General features: G+C 38.0%; 1 protein-coding gene across 4 annotated transcripts in view; it reads left to right on the top strand.

The window, feature by feature from the left end:
* The window catches only part of HHAT (hedgehog acyltransferase), a 152,009-nt gene that overhangs the window by 68,169 nt on the left and 61,303 nt on the right, over positions 1 to 22,537 (top strand). For all 4 annotated transcript variants that reach the window (XR_004060575.1, XR_004060576.1, XR_004060574.1 and 1 more), the window contains exons 10-11: positions 6,096 to 6,297; positions 20,802 to 20,946. Coding sequence is in view for 1 of the 4 variants with exons in the window: in XM_030944549.1 (XP_030800409.1) it covers positions 6,096 to 6,297; positions 20,802 to 20,946 (347 nt within the window). In the remaining 3 variants the exon portion in view is untranslated. The remainder of the gene's footprint in view (positions 1 to 6,095; positions 6,298 to 20,801; positions 20,947 to 22,537) is intronic.

The following is a 22,537-nucleotide window of genomic DNA, read 5'->3' as shown; positions in this document are numbered from 1 at the left end:
CTAAACACAGCAGTCCATCAGTAATGAAACTTTTTCCATTAGAAGGAAATATTATGATTTAGATTAAAATTTCATTTTAAATAAATGAATCTCTTTGAAAACATGAGCTTCCTTGGAAGAGTGAATTCAAAATGATTTATTCAGTATTCTGCAGTTATCTGCCCTTTGACATATGGACTCGACTCATTGTTTTTTGTGTTGAATGCAAGGGAAGAAATGTACTTTAAACACTTCTCAGTTTTTGGTAGGAAACTTCACACTCGATCTTTGCTGGGAAACATGCTAACAGTTATGAAGTGAATGAGAATTCAGGTCATATTTGTAAAGCTGAGTGTTCTTGCATATGAATATTCTCATTAATGCTTTGTAAACCAAATGGACTTAATTTCTCATTAAACATTTTTGTGGTAATGCAACAAGACTTGCCTGCAGCCAACATCAGCTTAAATATTTTAAAGGATCTGCATTTGTCAAGGTCTCTAAACATCAGGTTAAGCTGGTGAGGTGAGAGAGTCTCTTATAGAGCTTTAAAAGCTTTGCCAACAGCCAGCAAAATTGCTAGACTGTGAGAAATGGAATTTAACAGAATAAGGCTTAGTCTCCTAATGAAAACTTTGCAAAATGGTATTCCAAATATCTATGGTTATTTCTTTATTTCAGGCGCAAATATGAGTGGCTCAGCCTTCAAAGTCATGTTTATGGGAGATGTTTCTGTGATTTAAAACAAATTATTCCTGTAGGACCCAGTCTTGCAAAGACTTACAGGTGTGCTTTATTTATGCACTCTGTGTAGCTCTGTTCAAGTCAGTGTCAGCTTGAAGTGACAAAACAGGAATCGTGAGAACTCACCCAGAAGGAAGAACCTGCAGAGCTGCACCTGACATCTTTTTATTATGCAGCAGAAAAAATCAATGAAGAGAGTATTAAAAACAAATGAATTAAGGAAGCCCAGCACCAGCATAATGCTGCCTGGACAAGATTTTTCACACGTGTCCATAGATGAGCACCCTCCCTGTACAGAGCCTCAAGGTCTTTCTGGTGTCAGGATGCAAGATGAACACTACAGTATTGCTTTTTCAACTTTTGCTGTGTTGTCTCTGTAATTGCCCAATTCAAAACCCTATGATGGTCACACACTTAGCCCTTGAATGCTTTGAAACTTACAGAGACATTGGAATGTTCCCTGAAATAAAACACAAAATCCTGTTATATTAATTGTATTTACTTTGCCATTACAAGCAAATTAACTTTTCCTTTTTTTTTACATTTCACCTCATTCTGAATTAGATGTTCCAAGATCAATGCCTAAGAGAGGGGAAAAAATCATGTATAGCATGCACCTTGCTGTATTACCTTACTTCAGGAGGAAATTCAGGCACATGTTGAAGAAAGGTCCTGGACAGAGCAGCACTTAAACAGGTGCTTTACTTGCACTTGCTTCAAGATTTAAATATGTTTAAAATTACATGTGCAAGTTAGAGCAGTATGTGGAGGTCTCAAGGAATAATAGCCATCCTGAATGATTCTTAACTGATTAAAAATGCTTCTTTTAGAGGTCTTCTGAAGTTACCAGAATAAAAACTTTGTAATGTAGTGTGTTTTTCAAGGCAATGCTTGTCAGATCTCTTATGATTGTTCTGGAGATTACCACTTCAAGAAAACTAACAAAACGGTTATTGGATTTAAAAGGTATTCTCTGTAAGTAAATGTCACTTTTAAATACTTCAGCTATTATGTTTGTGTTTGCATTACTGTAGGGATTTAAATGGTACATTTGCATATTTTATCCAATTCTCTAATGTTCACTTATTGAGTTAAAATGAAGATAAGTTGTGTAAATGAAGCAGCTTGCTGCCTGTGGATAAGGTAATTTAAACTGCTGTACCTGGACTAAAAGTAATGCACTTTGGGGAAAGCACATACAAAGTATGCTTTGTTTGTGAAAGCAGCATGTTTAATTGCATGTAAGTTTTAGTTTGAAATCAAAAGAGAAATAGAAAAAGAAAGAAAGAGAAATAGAAAGACATAGAAAGATAGAAAACACAGAGATATATTTAAGGCAGACATCTTTGCCTTGGGAGGGGAAGGCTAGGATTGTATGTTTAGTCACGTCAGGTGTGGTGGTGTACATGCAAATAATTTTTACTATATAACATTTGTCTCAATATTTGTATTTATGTACTTCTAACACACCCCAGATGTTTTGAGATTCTAATGACATGGAGTTCTCTTTCCCCTTCTCTCCATGTTATGTCCATAACTTTTTCTTCTGACAGCATGAAGTACCTTTCCTTGCTGTCCTTAAGGGAGATTTAGCCAGCCCCAGCCCAGGAATGGTTGGCAAAGCCTGGCCTGTGGTGTTCCCATGTTCCTCTCTGATAGTCTGCCTAGAAATCACTGTTCCTTTACCTTCAAATTTCTCCTTTGAAGCTCTGGCAGTGATTGACTTTTGGCCCCCTAAGTTCATGTTTTATTTTTAAATACTCACCTAGCCTGCATTTTTTTTGATACTAAGCATTTTCTACAGGTCTAATCTTCTTGTCTGTAATTTTCATGGATCTTAAGGGACCATCCGTCCACCATTGCTGGCCATCCCTTCAACACAGCCTGGAGGGACATGACCAATTACTACCCTCAAATCTACTTAATTCAACATCCTTTTCTCCTTGCAAAATATTTTGCTGCTTTCCTTTATTAGTCCACCTTTGGCTTCTTTACCACCAAGTAACTGCTGAGTTTTCTTTTTCTGTATGTGAGTTAAGATAAATTTGTTGTATATTGCTGCCACATTTTTCAGCTTTTCTGCCCTCCTTACACTTGTAGAATAAATGTGTCATCTGTTCAAGAGCTGTTAAGAAACTACTACAAGGGTGTTCCTTTGAGTTGAGTTAGGCTGTCATGAGTACCCATGGTTACTTTTATGTGCTAATAGACTCCAAACCAGGGATTTTGAACTTCTGTGTGGATTTTCTGTGATTAGAAATGGGAATAATCTTAAAAGCTGCATGGAAGCTTAAAATGAGATATTTATGTAATGCGGTTCTACTTATGGTGCAGCAGGTCAGCGTGTTCTACAGCAACGTCTCCATTTGTGTAAACCCTGAGTCAAGTACAGGGTTTACAGTACAAAGGGGCTGCAGGGGGGAAAGATTGCAGGTAGATAGAAGCATTGGTAAGAAGAAGAAAAGTTAGGAACTGTGCAGATATAAAAGACATTGATTTGCAGTAGCCATTACCCCTTAAACTTTCCCTGCCTCCTTCCTTCCCTCCTCACAGATTTTCTTACTAAAGTGGAGGGCAGCACAACTTTCTGAATGCACTGTAAGAAGGTCCTTTTCTTCCCTTGGGGAAGGGTGAACAAGGGGCTGTGTAGGGTGTAGCTGCTGGACAAGGTTAAACACAACAAATTGTTAGTTACAAAATGTGTGTTGTGTTGTAGACTAATGTATTTCTTCTATCATCTGACTTAATAATGCTTTTCCCGGGGTTATTCTCCCTCACACTTAAGTGTTTGTGCAGCTTTTTGTAATCAAATGAGTAGTCTTCTGTGTAAACACATAGGGGAAGTATAGAGAAATTAGATTCTAAAGTACCAGGTTGCTCTAAAATAAGCAAAATGCATCTTTGCAGCAATGAGAGTTCTGGCATGGTTGTTTTGCAAGACAGTTTTGGCTGTTGGAGTGTTTTGGTAATCAGAGAGCACAAAGGGCCTGGTGTTGAGCCAGGCTCTGCCCCTGCAGAGTTGCCTGCTGCTTGTAGGCAGGCCTGCCAGTGCAGCAGTGCATGCACACCTACATCACTGGCTGTGATGTGCATGGCAGCAAATACTTTTTCCCCTGATGTGTTCTGAAATGACTTTTTCACGAGATTTTTCTGAGTGAAAAATACAGGAACTTACAGAATTGCTTTTCACTCTGTTCCAGAGAAATGACTCAACATCTATCAGTCCTTTATAATCACAGTAAAACTGCCCTGACAGGGGAAGGCAAGACACATGATCTGAGAGTGGTCACTGCCCTTGTGGCAAGGAGTGGCAGCCAGCTGCCTGTCCAATTCCTCATGGCACTAGCAGGGAAGGAGAGAGGCTTTGCTTTCTGCTTTCCATTTCTCCTCTGGGGCAGGGAGGCAGACTCTCCACAGTACTGGAGGGGAAGGTCAGAGTGTTAGTAAAGATTTTGTTATTCCTTTTGGCTTCTGTCCTTCTTCAAACAGGTCTTCAGGTAGTGGATTTTCAGTTGCACATTTGCCATCAGCCTCCCTACAAGCTAAAACTTCACTAACCTTTAACATTAATCAGAATTATGAGTTGCTGCTCAATTATCTAGCTGCTGTTGTTAAACACTAAAAATCAGAAAATAGCCTATTTTTCTCTGCACAGTAAGCTGAAAGCCCTTCAGGCCAACCTAAACTGAGCTGCAATTGGAAACAAATGTGTTGATGCTGCTGAGCTCTTCCTGGCAATGCCATTGCCAGTGGAGGCTGCCTGTGCAGCTCTGCTCTCTTTACCCTCTGTGCCACAGCCCTGCAGGACATTCACTGCCTGCAGACTGCTAAGATAAACCCCTCTGCCATTAGATTAATTGATTGCAATTGTAAGTGTCTGTTCAAACATAGGAAGGGGAGAGAGAAGAAAAGCAAAACATAAATACAAACTACTGATCTTCATTTCTATTTATTTTTCATATGCTTAGTGAAAAAGCACACCTATACTGAAAAGCATGTAATCAGATGTTCCCTGTAGCAGACTGAATTAAAAAGGTGTATTGATGTTTGCTAAGAAAGAATTTAGAGCATTTGACACTTGTTTTTTTAATGACTTTTTTGTTTACCCTTTAATTGGGAGGGGGACTTTTTTGTTTACCCTTTAATTATGTTCATCACTGTATTTTACCCCATTATTTATTTTCTTACTTCCTAAGATTAGAAATAAGCAGTGTGTTAATTTCCCTTTTAAATTTTTAAAATTATATTTATGCCTGAATATGAAAACTGATAACTAGAGATAAAAATTTCACTGGAAAATAAACAAATCCCTGAATTATCTTAGCAAGTAGGAATAGTCTCAGATATGAGTACAGACTTTCATGCCAAAGGAATGACAGCTGAGGAGAGCTGTCACTGGTGGTTCTCAGATGCCACATCTCCTTGCCGGTACCCATGAGCTGGGTGGTGACTCCCCTGCCTGATGGGCTTCTTCAAAGTGTTGACAGAAATATGCAGCTCTTTCAGACAGTGTCTGGCCAGTGGTCATGCCTTAATCAGAAAATGATGGGAGTGGATGTAGCTCTTCAGGCTGGAGGTGAAATGACCCATAAAATAGTATCAGCTTTCAGGATCCCATTGCTTCTGGTATTTTTTCTGAAGCAGCACTGCTTTCTGGACACTTATAAGCATCAATTAATGACTAAGGTTATGACTCCTGGGTTCAGTTTAAATGCAGAATATAATTGCATGGGGAGTGTTTCATATAGGTTTCCAGGCATTTTTGATATGAGTCCTCCAAAGGTCATCAGACTGACATGATCCTGAGAGTGTAACAGAAGAACCAGATAGGAAGTATTTACAGTTCACATAATTTTTAATGAAATATTTTAAAGGAAATAAATTACAACCTTTTAGTAATAAAGTATGTCTGAATGCATCTACATTTCTGACATATGGGAAAGAGTCTATGGGTTGTGACTGTATGTGACTTTATATAATGTTTTAAATTTTTTTCTTAACAATCTTATAATTTAAATTCACATGAAGATTACAGGTAATTTCTGTAGCTGACTTAGAAGTATTCCAATTTAAAAAAAATTGAATATTTGCTATTTTCAGTTTTGAGAATATAGTTTGTGCTATATATTTGCCTAATGCAGAGTTCCCAGGACTACAAAATTGTCCTTTTGCCAAATGGTACATGCACATATTTCATGAAGTGATCTACAGCTTTGCAGAAAATAGGGCAAGCTCTGTAAATAGAGCATGTCAGGTAGTTTTTCACATTCTTTTTTATGCTCCAAATTGACACATTTGTTCTGTGGTGGATGTTTTTCTGATATTTCTGTGAAATCTCTAACAGCACTGCTTATTTGTCATTTCACCTACAGGTACATTTATGTTCCAATGGGAGGATCTCAGTCCAGTTTGCTTGGAACACTGTTATCCACAGCCCTCACTTTTGCCTTTGTAAGCTACTGGCATGGAGGACAGAGTTATTTGTGGTACTGGGGTGCACTTAATTGGCTTGGAGTAATTGTGGAGAACGGCACCAAGAGGATACTTTCCATTTCACTTATTCAAGATTTAATTGTAAGTTGAATCTTTCTCCATTTCATATTCTTGTTTCCTGGCTCCATGCTCATCTGAAGTTGCTGGTTACTAGTTTGGTTTAACCAAGATTAAATCACGGATAACAGAGTTAGGATTCCCTTGCCCACCCCCGAGTATCTGATGTAATAATAGTTCATATCACTAGAATTTTGCAAAGTAGCAGCAAAGCAGATGGTGAAATATGCATGGTCTTAAAAGCTTCCTCTGCAGTCCTAGAGTAAGCAAATGCTTGTCACGTTGTATAGGGATGAACAGAAGCCAGTTTTAACATTTGTATTCTGATTTCACTCAGGATGGCCTTAAAATATTCATCTTCACTAAAATTAGGAGTGTATGTTTCTAACCATGTGTTTCCTGGACAAATGTGTGTGTAGCAGCTGCTTGCATCTGGGAACAAGCTTACACTGGGAAATCTTATGCCACTAAAGAGCCAAGTAAAGAAAATGTTATTTTGCCTTGAAATCCTCTGATATTTTCATCTTACTTATACTTTTGACCTTCATGCTGTAATTTCCAAAGGACAAAATTGACTTTGATGTGCAATTAGATGCAAAAAGCACTATTTTAATTTTGATGGTCATTTTAATCTGCAGGTTTGCTCACTCCTAAATCCTAAATCTTCTAATAACTGTTTGTAAGACTAATTTTTGTGTCTTGCTTCCTTACTAGTGATAATTGCAGAGAATTCATACTCCTATATATTGTTGTTTTGGTGGAGACTCAGTCTGCAGCCTGATGGAGTCCTGATGCTCAAGGAATGATGCTTGCTGTCCATCCCTACCCATTTCAGTTTTCACTGTTGTGGCATCCTGTGTGTGGCAGCTGATATAGCTCAGTAATTTAGTAGCCAGTGCTACCTTACATCACCCAATTGTCCATCACTGCAATTTCAGTGATAGTCTGGAAGCAGATTTTTACCTTCCTAGAGAATTAATTTATCAGATCTATAAATCTTCCCTCTAGGGGGAAACTGAGCTTCACCATCTGACCATCTGCATATGTTTGTCTCTGGACTGTGAGACAGCATAGCTTTTTGGGCTATAGGAGGAAATAAAAGTGTAGGGGCTTTCTTTTTGTATCTGATGTCATTGTATTAGAAATTTTAATAAAACTCCTAGGGAATTAAGTTCTTAAATATCATATAAATTATAATGATAATGACATTATAAAGGTGAGGTTATATATGTTGGATTAATTTCTAACACGTAGTTCTAATTATAGTTAACTGTTGCTGGCAGTAGGGTTATTTTGTATAAATTAAATCCCTAACCAAGTGCATTTTACCCCTCTCCTCCATCTTGTTTTCATCCCTTGTTTTAAAGGCCTATCCAGTGTCTTCCATGTCTCCTCTGTTTCTCATTTCTATTTAGAAATATGGTTGTAGACCTTCGTTAGAAAACCCTTTCATATCTTTTCCTGAAATAGTTCTGAAGCCAGAATTTTTAATATGCATAGTTTTGGCATCTACATTAGTGCACAAGGCAGATCTTACTGCAGCTATGACTGAGTTATGATTTGCCTTGTGCCTTGAAGGTTTCCCTACAACAACATGAGCTACAAACCACTCATTGTTGCTCTCTCCTCACTCTTCTGACTAACTCCCATTTTCTTCTTGAATGCTGATGCTGGGGAGCAGATGAGTGGTTGGACTTTGCATTTTCCTTATCAATGGGAGTGGTGGTGTCATGTGACATTCTCTAAGATGTACCACATTTAAAAGAAACTTAAAATTTCCCAGTACCCTGTATAAATTTCCTCTTCCACTTTTAATCTGTTTCTTGGAAATATTCCTGTAATCCTGTCTTGGTGAGGGGTGTGCTGCAAGTCCAATCACTGTGGTGTTGACGACCCTCTTCTGGGGGATGGGTTTTTCACTTAAATTTCATCTGTTGACAAGCTGAAATCCTTTGCATTCTTGTGCTTCACTCAGTTGCTGTGTTGGCTCTTGAGAGCTATTTTTGAAAAGGAAAGTCTATTTTTGTCTTCAGAATAGCAGATGAGTTTTTGAAAAAATACAGAGCACAGGTTTATGCTTTTTTTAACCCATTCTATTCAGCAAACCTCCTCATATATTATCCTTAAAGTTGAGATATATAATTCAGTTGAGCAGGAGGTGCTTAGTAAAAAAAAATCTAGAGGTATAAGTTTAATTTCAATTTAACTCTGTTTTTAAGATTGAATTGTTCACCAAGAGTGGTATCAAAATTGCCTCCATTTTTTTTCCTCACTCAATATTGTTTCAAATCTCTTGCAAAGGGAGGATTAAAAATCAAAATACAACATATTCAGCTCTCATCTTTCCCTGAATTCTTGTGCTAACTAAATATATATATGCATATATCACCTATATTTATGCAGATTTTACAGTAGTTTCAGTCCCAGTGCTTGAGACCAGCACAATATGAGGAAATCACACTTTTGTAGCAGTCTGACAGGTTTAAAATATTATCTCAGGCATATTGAGCTAGAATGAACAAAGCAGAACTGTCGTTATTTGTGAGAAGTAAAATCAGCATATAAACAAATACGTACTGAAAACAGTAAATTCCCTGCCCCAAAAAATCTTGGTTCTGGAACTTTTAATTTGAACTGGTTTCAAACTGGTGCCTGGCTTCCTGCATTCAGCTCTAGAAGAGCTGATGAGCTTTCTTACATCCTTTTCAGCTTACACTCTCCCAAACTTTAGTGTTTCAGTAAGTTGTGTGAGGAGAAGTTATTTCCATGTCTTTTTTTCCTTATTGATTACTTTTTAGCTCTCAGTAAATTAGAGGTGAATTAATTAACATTTTCTTTTCAGCAAAATGTTATGTATAAAACAACAATAAATTCTAGGCTTCCTAAGATAGGGTGAAATCTGGGAACTTTATATTAAATGGGAAAAGTTTCATTGTATTTTTGTCAGATATTTTTTCCTTTCTTTTTCAGGTGATATTTAGACCTGTACTGAGCAAGGTAGTGCTTTGCTTCACTGTTTCTGTATTAATTTCTTACAGATGAACAGACTTGAGTAGTAACTCATTTGAAATCAATGACAGAATTCGTATTGACTTTTAATAAATAACGTGTCTGATTTATGAAAGAAAATGCTAATGGCTAACACTCTCCCAGTGATTTCAAGTTTTTCCTTCTGTTTCCTTAAGGAAAATGATCTACAGAAAAGCAGATCTATAAAAAAATTAGATCTTGGTATAAAAATAGATTTAGAATGAGTTACACCTTAGAGTAGCTGGCAACACCTTTAAATCAATGCATTTTTGAAAAAGAAATATTTGGAGATTATCCAAAAGGAAGATGTATCAAAGGGAGTGAAGCTGGCAGATTGATAAAATTAATGTTTTAATCTAAATTGAAATAGCAACATTTATCTTTTTAGTTCTTCAGTTAAGTGAAAACATGTCATTCAGTCTAGTAAGATTTTTTAAAATTGAGACATAAAGATCTCTCTTCTCAAAATCATACTATGATGAATTTCTAGTTTAATATCTTATTTTTAGATTTATTTGGTAAGAAACTAAATACACCACAAGCAATTAATTTTGGGAAGCCAACTACTTTTAGGTATGGCATATTTTAAATTTTTGCTATCCTTGTAAGTCTGGGTTTTTTTAAAGTATAGAATACTTTGATTTCTACATTTTCATTTATGGCTGCAATGAGGTGCACTAATTAAGTCCATTTCAATATGCTGTCATTTCCTATTCAGGCCCCCTTTGCAAAAGGAGAAGCATTTTATATGATGTCCATGGTTTTTTTAGTGGTTTAGATAAGACTTCATTAGTGTGTTAGATTATTGTTTTCCCTAGAGGAATGAACTCCATACATTTGTCTCTGTACTTAAAAGATCACCATTATTTTGTGCACCAAAGATGGGGTCAATGACAACTGGTATCCTCAGCTTTCCAGGCAGAAGAATTTTAGATGATTTTCATAGTTTGGGTGGGAGTGAGGCTTTTTTTTTTTTTTTTCTGCTTAATTTTGTTTGCCCTGTTGGTTCTGCTAGATGCATAAAAATTTCTGCATTTATTCATAGTAAGCTGTGCATTGCGCAGTGATCCTGCAGACAGCTGGTGTGGAGCATGAAAAGGTTCTAGTTAGCCTAACCTCTGGTTTCACAGGGAATTAAGCTGATCTAAAAGCTCATTGCTGTTGAAGGGGGAAAGGTTTAATTTCTCTTTCCTGCCTTCCTTGCTGTCTCACCACTTCCTCCTCCTCATGCCTTCCTGCTGGAATCTTTGCTCAGCTGATCTAGCTCTTTGTGGCTGCAGAAAGCTCAACTTCCTTGGGTTATTTTATTGCTAGATGCTTTAGCTCATGGAGAGGAATCTGAAAAGCACCCAAAGCAATCCAGTGTAAGAGACAAAAGCCAAGGAAAGGAAATGGAAGGGGAGGTGCTCAACTGCTTGGAACCTCCCACTTGTAAATGTGCATAAACAGCGCAGGGTAGCAGACTGAACCTCTGTATTTATGAGCAGTAAAACAAAGAAGCTAGTTGGGTTCTGCTGCATTAATTACTCTGGCTGTGCTGGGGCACACATTCATCCTGACCAAGATGGAAGTGCCTGTATATTTCACAACCATATACATATTCAATGTATGTGTCCTATATACATTGAAAAATTAGTAATTATTTCCTTTCAATCTTTTTGCAAGTATAACTCACTGTGAACTACAATGAGACAAGTAAAGTTTCCTTCTTCAGTAGAGACAAGATCTGTCTAAACATTACAAAGTCATTTGAGGGAGGTATGTTTGTTGACCACCTTGGAAGATTAATAAGATCTCTACAATAAATAAAAACTCTAACAGCTGTTCTTCAGCATGCACTGGGCCTTTGATCTTCCTCTTACTTCATTTGGTGGAAAAAGTACTTATATCTCTTGTATACTATTGTCAAGCCAGTCTGGCCTTTTCTTTTTTCCTATAGTTTTATATAATTCTTACACAATTTTATTGCAGTGTAGTGATTTGGTTAAGTGACAGGCATTACCAATGGTACTTTCTTCATAGCATCTTTATGCACTTGCTGTAGAATTGTGTTGGAGTTTGTTACTTCACTTTCTAAGAATGAACTAATTCCCTTAATCAGACTCTTATTCTCTAATGCAGAATTGTTTTTTGAGACTAGGTACCAACCAAAATGTCAAAACCCAGATGAGGGGAAGGGGCTTGGAGCTTGCCACTCAGTCCCTACTGCCCACCCTGACCTTGAGTTCAGCCATATCATCGCTCTAGCCAGAAATCTTTACTATCCAAAGTAGACATACTCTGACTCAAAATACATGGAAATTTCTGCTTCTAGATGTGAACATTAGTCAGGGCAGATTTGTGACTACTGGTCTTTGATACTCAGAAGCAGCAAGCTGAGTCAAGGTGCTGTTCTGTACTGAGATGCTGAATGACCATCAAAGGTAAATATGGGTTGCCTGATGCATCCTAGTCAATCCAGTGACTTCTAGCTTTGCTAACAATAGTTCTGAGTCAAGCAATTCTTGCCATGTTTCTGCTTTTGCTTGATTTTATTTTTTTCTCTCTTCTCCACCCTTCTGTGGTAAGGTTTCATTTGTCTTAATGGAAGTAAATCCCGTAACGTTTTGAGTGCCCGGCTAAAAAGTGCTCACACAGTCACACACTTGCATTGTGGCACTGGTTTTCTTTGCTGAGGGATCTTCTTATCTCAGACTCGGTAACAAAGGCTGAAAATGTAGTAGAAGGACAAGCACATGCAATGTGATACAGAATTCTGTGTGGTAAATGACAAAAATGACTGCAGAAATAATTCAGAGATAACATTTTATTGTTTTCTAGCTTTTGAGGCTTTTTTTTTGTTTAATCTTTGCAAGAAATATTATTTTTGATGCCAGAAGTAGAGAAACCATTTCTCTGATATGGTTACTGCTCTGCTCCAGACAATAATGTCAGCTGGGAAGCCCCTGGCATAGCTGCTTGGTTGTCATAAAAAAACCCCAAAAACCATTTATCCCACCTACCAGCATTATTTACTTCCTCTTCCATTTTGGAGACATTGGACAATTTTCTGGTGCTAGGTCATTAATGCTGTTTGAAAAGCAACTAAATCATGCTACAGTGTGAAAACAAGGCAGAATGATGCTGGTTATGTGCTTCTTTGTTACTGTTACAAGAATACAGCCTCCCTCTGTGGTTTGCCTGAAAAATTAGTCCAGGCAATAGATGTCAGCAGTTACAGAAATAAGAGTTAAAGTCCTGAGGAGTGGTTGCACTCTGTTCTTCCTCCTCTGCCTTGAGCTACAGAACATTGCTGCAGGGAAAGAATGGTCTTTATTTGCTGATGGTGTTTGTCAAATGTCTCCATAGGGATTATTACTGTGTATTATTTATTTGGTAACCGTCAAAAGGGGCAAGATCAAAATTCAGCACTAATGATTGATGAAGTTGGATCCCTTCCCAACTGGATTACAGTTTAAAAGCTAAAAATGTTAAAATGTGGATGAAAGAACTGAGAGAACAACATGGGCAGAATGAGAACCCAAAGAACAAAAACAGGGATGTCAAGGACCTGGACACAGAGCAGAGTGCACAAATCTCTCGATCAGTGAGAGCTGAGACACATTTACAGGACTATGTACACTGCCATTACTTGGCTAAATTCCCTGCTTTAAACATAAAACAGAAAAGAGGATGGTGCATTTCAGTGCTGTTCATTTTGCACTTTTCACAAGTTGCCACTTAAAAAAGAATAAATGAGCAGTTTCTTTGAGAGTAAAGAGTTAAATGTAGAAGTACAGAAATTTCCTTGTGTGTATGTCAAACTTCCACACATGCATCTGTAAATGTAGTGGATACATACGAGCTGGTAGGAGGCTTTCTTCAAACAGAAGGGGGAGTTGGCTCTTTGCTGAGAGATGCTATAAATGTAGATCTATTGGAAAATCTAAAAATGAAATGGTGCTAGTGCAAGACAGCGTTTTGTTGAGTGAATGTTTAGTAAGACTTCAATAGAGAAGATGAGTATCTTCTCAAATACTATATATAGCATTTATTCCTAAATTCAGAATCAAGTTCTATTTGTGAAAATAGATCTTAACTGACAGCTGCTTGATTTTAATTGTGTGGTCCTCTTTTTATAGGAGTTATCTAGGGAATTACAGGTTGTTTGCATCATCCTGTCTCTTGGAAAAATGCTGTCAGTTCCTGCTTTTGTGTGTGAACCTTCCAGGAGCTAATTTTTACCTTTGCTTTGCAAGGAAAGTATATAACTTGAAAAGAAATGGGATATGACCTCAAGCCACAGTTCAGATTGGGCAGAAGGGAGGGAAAAACTGCAAGCAAAATGAAATGCCAGAAAAATGAAGCAAACTGAAATAAAGGGGATGTTTCTGGGTTAGAGTTAGGTGAAGAACAGAACAGGAATGATTGCCATGATTACTGAAGGGTACAGTGTATGTTGATGAGGAAGTAAATTTATTCTTCTGCTTAGTGTGGAAGTTATTGATGGATAAGATCTGGTAGCACATCTTGTTCACTTTCCTCTTGCTGGTCTCTTCCTTTCTTCGTATGTTGCACCACTGGGGATTCCACAATTTCTTTTAGATGAATTCATAAATTAATATTTTGTACATGTGTTCAACCAGCATTCTTTATTTTTGTTGCTCTTCTGTTCTGTGCTACAGTCTCTACTCTTACTCTGTTGAACATCTGTCCCTCAGCTTCAGAGTGCAGGAATGTGTGCCATATTGAGATGTCAGCCTCTCATGAACTGCCTTTCCCTGGCTCCTGTTGATCTTCAAGCATAACTTCTGTTATCATTAATGAGCACGTGTAGTCCCTCCCTTTGTTTCTGCAGTCTCCCAAATGCACTTCTGTCACTATGACCCTTTGCCTGCTGACAATGTGTATTAACACACATAAGATGCTCCATTGCTTGCACCCAACCCATCTTTATTTCTACTGCTCACTTTAAAAATTAAATAAATTGACATTCTGTTTGGCAGAGCTTTGTCACAATTTTCAGCCTTTCCTCCGTCCCATCTGCTCCCCCAGCTGCTCAGTCACACCCTGCCCTCCACTTTCAGTGTGCAGATAGATAAAATAGCCAGGAACTGTTAGTCAGGATGTGTCGCCTCCCTTCCCACTGTCCCATCTGCTCCTCGCTCTCTTTCAGCTTTTCACCCATGCTCCTGGTTTCTGCTGTCCCGTTATTTTTGGCAAACGGCTGCATTGCGGATGACCCAGATTCAGGATTTGTATTGGGGTGTTCGCTCTTGCTGTAATGTGGCGATTCCTGGGGTTCAGGGCATTGAAGAGTTAGCTTGTCATTTACCTGAGCACATTTTCTGAAACAAAGCATTTGAGGAGGGTTGGCACCTTTAAGATTGATTGAATGGTATGCCTTTTGTCAAAAAGTATGGACGTTGTGAAGGGGGCTTAATTCTTTAGTGGAGGGTAAAAACTGAAGCTCAGAAAATTGCACTAGTAAAAAGAACTTTGAGGTTTTTTCTAAGCTCTTTGCTGATATGCATAAGAACACCACCTGTACCCCTCCTGTACAGGGCAGCTTTACTCATAAACATCCATCCATCCATCCATCCATCCATCCATCCATCCATCCATCCATCCATCCATCCATCCATCCATCCATCCATCCTCCATCCATCCATCCATCACCTCCCCGCAGAAATCCTTGTAAACCCTAAATAACAGACTATTGCAACAAACGTTTAATTTTGGTTTTGTGACGTAAAGATGAGTCAACCTTGCATCAGATTTTAAGCATTGTTTGTCTAATAAAAGCCTTGAGGAAATTGAAAGGATGGAACTGTAGGAAGCACACTTAGTCTCCTCTCATACACCGGGAGAGGCAATGAGAGATAATGCAGGACTAGGTGTTATTTTCATGGTAGTTAATTTGCTCTATTTCTTCAACACAATAAATAGTGCAGTTTCTATATCTTATTTGGCTGATAGGTTTGAGTGGGAGAATGAAGTCTGTAGAACAGAGAGTAATAAAATATTGTATGCTTTTAAAAGAAGAAATATCTTCTAAAAGTTGTTCTAGGTTGTCTTGATCCTTAAAAAGCAAAGGCAGATGAAAATAGAATAATGTAGTCTCTAGTTTGCAGTTTGTAGTATCAAGTATGTTTCATGTCACTCTGGTCATAGTATCTGGCAGTCTTCTTCCACAGCGCATATGTTCACATAAGAGATAATTCAGCTGCTTCTCCAATTTTATCACACGCTCTTGTTTTACCATGTACTTGGATCATCAATTCTCTGGATGGGTAGTTCATAAAGATATAAATGTTGTGAATCTCTGTTTTCCTCCATGAAAATAGACTCTTGCTTAAGTTGCAGGAAATTTAATTCCTTTACATGGGACTTGTTAAAGTATTTTCAGTATAAGCAAGCTTGATAACGTCACTGACTTAATGGAGAAGTTTTCTTTAGTCTGTCCCAGAACAGCTCTATAAATGAGATGTTTTGCAAATGCAGCACACGTAGATGTTTTCCATCTTATGAGTGTTTGCCAAGAAGTTCCCAGCTAATGTCTGTCAGGGGAGACTGCCTGCCACTTGTCACTCTGTCGTTGAGCTGGGTTTGCAGCATGGTGGCAAACATGTGCCCCTGTTCCTGAGCCCTGCCTAACCCAGTGTCCTGCTTCAGACCTGCTCCCAGAACAAGCCCCTGCAGCTGGATTTGGCAGCTCTCTCAATGACGAGCCTTTGGGATATGCCAAATCACCATGATGCCACCACTTTTGCTAGGAAAAGTGTGAGTGGTTGGTGTAGGAAAATGTAGGCTTGCTTCCCTGATAAAATACTGAGGGATCTATTTCTGTAAAAAACATCAGTGTGATATTATGTATGGGACTGTCTACTTTTGACTGCTGTACAGAATTCAGTCTTAGGTGTCTCCTCAACTTCATAGAATTACAGAATAGTTTGAGTTGGAAGGGACCTTAAAGATCATCTAGTTCCAACCCCCTGCCATGGACAGGGACACTTTCTACTAGATCAGGTTGCTCACAGATCCATCCAGCCTGGCCTTGAACACTTCCAGGGATGGGGCATCCACAGCTTCTCTGGGCAACCAGTGCCTCACACCCTTACAGTAAAGAATGTTTTTTTGATACCTAATCTAAAGCTAAGCTCTTTCTGTTTGAAGCCACTCTCTCTTGTCCTGTCATTTCTAGCTTCCGTCTGGAAGACTGGATTACTTATCCTGGTCATTCTTCCCCACAGGATTTTCTCTGTTGTTGGCTAGCTCCAAGAAATAAATGCATTTACCTGGACTCTCAATTTAATCTTTCCATGCAATTCAGTGCTATCTTTGTGAACAGTCCTGTAAAAATGCAAATTTACTGTTGGTAGCTCTAAGTGACACTAGAGAGAAGTTCCTTTAAATTCTGCTCTGCTGCTTGAAGCCACTTCTCCTGCCATGTTTGTGTATTTTGTGCTCATAGTGGTGTAATTAACTTGCATAGCAAATTAAATAAGTATTTTCTCTCTAACTCAAAATTCCACCATGTCCTTTACCTTAACTCTTAATTCTCACCTAAATGATCTATTCTGGTGTGTGTTGTCCTTCGTCAGCTTTCTCGAGAGACAACCATTATACAAGCTTCCCGTTTCTGGCTTGGTTTTCTCTTAGAGGCTAAATGTGACATGCATGTGTAAGTGGAAATGGATTTAGGAATGGAAATGTTTGGACTGTGCAGTTTCTTTTCACGCCTGTCTTCCTCTTCCACTCTCAAACGCCTAAGATTTCCTTGTCAAGGTACATGATAGTACCATTTATTTTTGTAAGATGGCTGCAAAGGCTGCAACATTGGGAGAGCTCTGATAGCAGCCAGTTTTGCTAGACCAAACAATGTGCAGAGGGAAGTTTTTCCCAACATCTGGCAAAAATGTCTGAGGCTGATCTTCATGAGCAGCAGGAATGGGTTTGAAATAATAGCCTGAACTCCATTCAGTTCCAGAAAAGGTTGCCTGAGCCGATGTTTTACAAGTCACCTTCTATGCCATGCTGCATGCAGTTGGGCTGAGTATCATGATAGTATTTTTTTTTTTTTTTTTTTTTGGTGTAGTTTAAGTGCTACAGTCCATTTATTACACAACGTGTGGGGGAATTGGGGATGCTGGTGATTACTAAAAGTGAAGTATGGTAAAGCATTGATGTGAGGTTATAAGATGGAGCATTGAGGAGGGATGCAAACTAGGGTTTCAGCCAGGCAGCCATGGTTTCATTGTCATTTTAACACAAGATTGACATTCTGTCTTCTGGCTGTATTTCCAACAAGAAAGAGGAGAGAGAAAGAGACAGCACTAAAATCCAGAGAAACACCACAAATCCATAGCAGTTGTTTATATTGCTGTAATGGAGCATATTGTGAAAAGCATTAAATGGCATAATGAAGAGTTGTGGGTGTGGAGAGTTTAAGTTCGCTTTGATGTAAACAATTTGTCGTACATTCACAAAATTTACAAGCTTGTAAATATTTAAATAAAATTGTTGTTATGGGTTATCTAGACCACTGTAATTTCTTTTTCATTGCTAAATAATGCTTTCAACACATTAATTTGAGCACACTACCAGCTCTGGTACTTTCCCAGTTAGCTTATTCTAGATGGCTTGAGATGTTTAAGAAAAGTTTTCTTTTTTACTTTTATAGCAGCTGAGAAAAATCTGCATTGACATCAAAGACTGTCGGGAAAATGTTTACTGCTTTTTGGATCAATGGCTAGTCAAGCTAATGGAAATTAGCTACAGAAAAACCCAGTGAAGATTCAGTGCTTGTCTAAACTGTATCTGTCATAAACTGCTCCTTTATACCTTATAAATGGCTAAGGGCTTTTATGGTCTATACTACATTTAACTTGCCTTGTTTAATGTGCAGCAGTTCTGTAAAAGGTGATGTACTATATGTGACAGTTTATTTTTTTAGTAACTATACTCATTAAAACAAAAAAAGGTAGCAGAACTTTTTTAGCTATTTATGTTGTTTTAGTTGTACTGCTTTGGGTTGTAAAACAGGCAAACTTTAGAAACTTAACAAGTATGATCATTACTTTGATGGAAAATGCAATAAAACACCAGCTGTCTGATGGGTTGTCCATCTCCAACTCTTTCTATTGTTTAGCAGAGGATTTTTTACCTTTCTTAACTAAAACTGTTTTTCCTTAGAGTTAACAAGTAAGTTTGATAGACAAAGGGAGAGTGAAAGGTAGATCTGATGATAGAAAATGCTCTATTTGAGCTGTAGCTTAATTTGAGCTACCACGATCATAACTTGTTCTTATTTAAACTTTGCTGTTAACATGGATTTCATAGCAAGATTTCACATGTTTTCTCTGTGTGCCTACACTTAGACATTCTGAAAAGACATACATTTTTCATGTGTAGGACCATACATTGAAACTATGCCTTTCAGGAAGAGACAAACTTAAGCTATACTCTATGTGTGTGTGAACAGAAGGAGAAGGTATTGGAAGTCTTTGGATAGCTTTGGAGTTGTGAAGTACTAGAAAGGGAAGAAGTTCTTTCATTAACTCAATTTTTTATATTCTCTACCTCTTCCTATCATGCCCTAGTTTTCATCCAGAATTTTCAGAGAAAGATCTCAGTCTCTGTTTTCATTCATGACTATTATTCATAGCATTGTGTGGAAGATTGGCTATTGCTCTATTGTACATACTGACTGATACAGAGCACTTGTCCTTAAACCTTATCTGTCCTCATTCTTGTGCTGACTCAGGCTGACTCATATACTAGATATAGTTCTGACCAAGGCTAACGTTCAATTTCCCAGAGATTACTTTGCAGTAATATTTTGAAATTGTATTTCTATGCCTGTAACTGTCATTTATTTGAAGATTTGTCTCTATAATCTAGCACTTGAAACATTTGTTTTGATGCTTACAGAAGGAGCAATTTAATTGTCTAGAAACGTATTTTTAGGTGTGCTTTGAGCATGTGTTTATGTTGTTTCAGGTATCTGAGCATGAATTCTGGCCTGCCTGTAGCTATTAAAGATTAATTACTGCTTTTTTGGGTTTTTTTTTTTTTTTTTGGTGCTGCAGTCACAAGACTTTGCTTTCTGCAACGTCACCATTTATGAGATGAAGGCTGAGCAGTCCCTCATACTTCCCTTATTTCCCATGCCCTGGAAAATGGTCATGACTTCACACAAAGCATTCAGTCTCTTGAAAATTCAAGCACTATGTACAGAGGCTTTCAGCCTGGGGCCATAATGTACAGGATATTTTTCCTTGTGTAGTAATGAGACAATATTTCTTGGTGAAGTGCTGTAAATGTTCTTTAAATTTTCCTCTAGCAACTGAATAATGGAGAAAGCTAAAACTCCCTCATCCTTCTTTTACCATCTTCTTGCAGTCTCCATGCTGTACTTACATTTCAGGTGATAATGCAAAATACAGATTCAGAAAAATGTAAACTAGTATATGGTAGAGAGAGGCCTCCTTTATTTGTATCATTAGGACAACAGTACCAAAATCTGGATAATTACACTTCTTGGACATGAGCGATAACATTTGCACTGAAAAGAAAATTTGAGACTGCATGTATATGTGAACCTTTTTTAGAGGTATCTATTTGTTTAGAGTCATTGCTATAACCAGATCTAATCTGATTCTAGAATGTTTCAATGATGTCTTATTAACCAACCCGAGGATTAATGACTTCTGAAGTTGTTTGATGCTGTTTGCTGTGTACTGAAGGGTTTTACTCTATATTGGATCCTATTGGAAGTATCATCCACCCTAGAACATTGCTACTGTTTACATCTGTCAGCAAAAATTCATCAAGGAGCATATTTTGTAAAATAAGAATTAATCCACTGAATGTATGGAACTGTGTCCCATTCTGGGCTCCCCAGCCAGGGACATGGACTGATAGTAAAGGGACTGAAACCTCTGCTGTAAGAGCAGAAGCTGAGAGAGCTGGGGCTGTTCAGCCTGGAGCAGAGAAGGCTCAGGGGAATCTAATCCATGTGTATAAATACCCAACTACAGGCTTTTTTAAGTGGTATTCAGTGACAGGACAAAAGGCAGGGGGCACAGACTGAAATCCAATTCAAACATAAAAAATTACATTTAAATACAAAAAAATCTCTTTTATTGTGAGGAGTTGCCCAGCGGTTGAGGTTGAGCAGTCTGCATCACTGGGGATATTCAAAACCCAAACAGATATTCAAAAACCAAACAAAACCCTGAGCAGCCTTCTCTAGCTGACCCTGCTTTGATCCTTCATAGGTCACTTCCAGCCATTACTATGATTCAAGAGTGCTTTTAATCAGGAAGCCTTCTCCAACTTGAATGGCATTGGTGAGAGATTCTGTTAGATATTTTAAAATCTTTGGGATCTGTTCCATAAAGATTTGCACTTGTGTAGGAAAGTTGTTTTTTGTAATGGCAATGTCTTTTTTTAATGCTGCTTGAAGATTTGCAGGGATTGTTAACTTCATGTGCACCTTTTGTTTTGCCCCTCAGGAACGTTTCTTCTCGCCAAGATTTCGTCGTCGACTTCATGCTGTCCTAGCATCTGTTAGCACTTCAATGCTGATTTTATCAAATCTAATATTTCTTGGAGGAAATCAAGTTGGAAAAATTTACTGGAACAGGATCTTTATGGAAGGCAAGTTTATTTTTATGTGCTTTCTAGATAACAGAATGTTCCAAATGTTACCTTGGGTGGGCTGAGCCAGGTTTTTCTCTCAGTGCACTAACTGGGAGTTAATTTTTTTCTGGTAAAAACTATCAAAAATTTGAGAAAATTCAAATAACTCTGCAAGCTGCATGGCTACAAAGAAACATTGCTTTTCTCCCATTCAAGCCTAGAAGGAGGGCTATCAGGCTTCTCTGACAAGAGAAATCAGTGAAGATCAAGTAATAAATGGGTGACAAGTTACCAAGTTGAATTTTTTCCCCGCTCTGCATTTCACACACGTCAAGAAGGATGGGTGTACTAAAGCCAACCCCATAGATTCTGTAGATGGCAGTGGGTGAGATCTGCATAATACAGCATAACTGAGCAAGCATTCATGGCTTTTTTTTTGTAGTGAATGTGATTTCAGGCTGGGGACCTGCTGACTATTGAGGACAAGTGTGGGGACAGGGGAACTTGGGTGACAGTGTCAGCCTGTGGTGCTGCTGAACAAGCAGTATGGGACATGCTCTGAGCTGACTCAGGAGACAGAGCGAGTTTTAATTGTTTTGCCAGAGGTCAGTGTAAGTAGGACCAGTTTTCTTTTTAGATTCTTACTGCTGCCAGGCAAATGAAGATCCTGCAGAGGAATATTTCTTCCTCAAGAGGGAAGTACTAATAGGCTTCTGTGCCTAGAAGTGTTCTCTTAAAAAGACCACCACAGTCTATTGCAGTGTTTTCTCCTCGTGTTCCTTTCAATGGCTTAGAAATCAGCTCTGGAGTTCCAAGATGCTACTTAAGCATCCCAAAATAGTGAAACTCTTAAGGAGTAAGTTATGTATATGAGCGGAACAGTTTATCTTCTGAACTAAGGGAGAAAAACCATTCAAAGAGCTTGAAGAAAGGAACATTTTTAGCATGAAATATAGTGAAGCTTTTTGTTAATACTGGGCAGGAAAGAGGGAGTACTAGATCTTGCTCTTTAAAGCATAAAATACTTGTTTTCTGTTTTTTGAAAGGCTTTGTTTTCTCTTAAATTATTTCCTTCCAGTTGGTTGGCTAATAGTAGAAAATAAGCTGAGAGAAAAAGTTGAAAGTAAATTTGAACATCTCTTCTTATTTATTAAAAGAAAAAAAAAGGGTTAGTGAAGTTATCTATCTCAGGCTTACAGCCCCGTACAAATTATTTACATAATGCAATCTGTATATTAAATGAGAATATATATCAAGAAAGTATGCCTTCTTTGTTAGAAAGGTTAGTGGTTGTGCAGGGGTTTGCAGCTGATGGAGGGTAATGTTTTATGAAGTATAACAATATTTAATTAAAACAGAATCAATCAATTATTTATTGTTTTTCTAAGTTTGTTTTTTTTCTTGGAGGAGGTAGTTCTTTGGTCCATTCCTCCTGCACTTGAATACAAAGAGTTACTTAAGGATTAGGTACCAGTCATCTAAGACAGGAATAGGAAATTAGTTTAGTCATTTGCATCTTTGTTTCCATGATGTTTTAATCAAATTAACTTTATTTTTAGAACATGAAAGCTTTTGCTTAGCGCAGCTCATACTCCACCAGTAGAAATCT

Source organism: Camarhynchus parvulus, chromosome 3, assembly GCF_901933205.1.
Source record: "Camarhynchus parvulus chromosome 3, STF_HiC, whole genome shotgun sequence".
NCBI classification, from domain to species: Eukaryota; Metazoa; Chordata; class Aves; order Passeriformes; family Thraupidae; genus Camarhynchus; species Camarhynchus parvulus.
The sequence above is the reverse complement of the archived record's forward strand: the minus strand, read 5'-3'. Positions and strand labels throughout refer to the sequence as shown.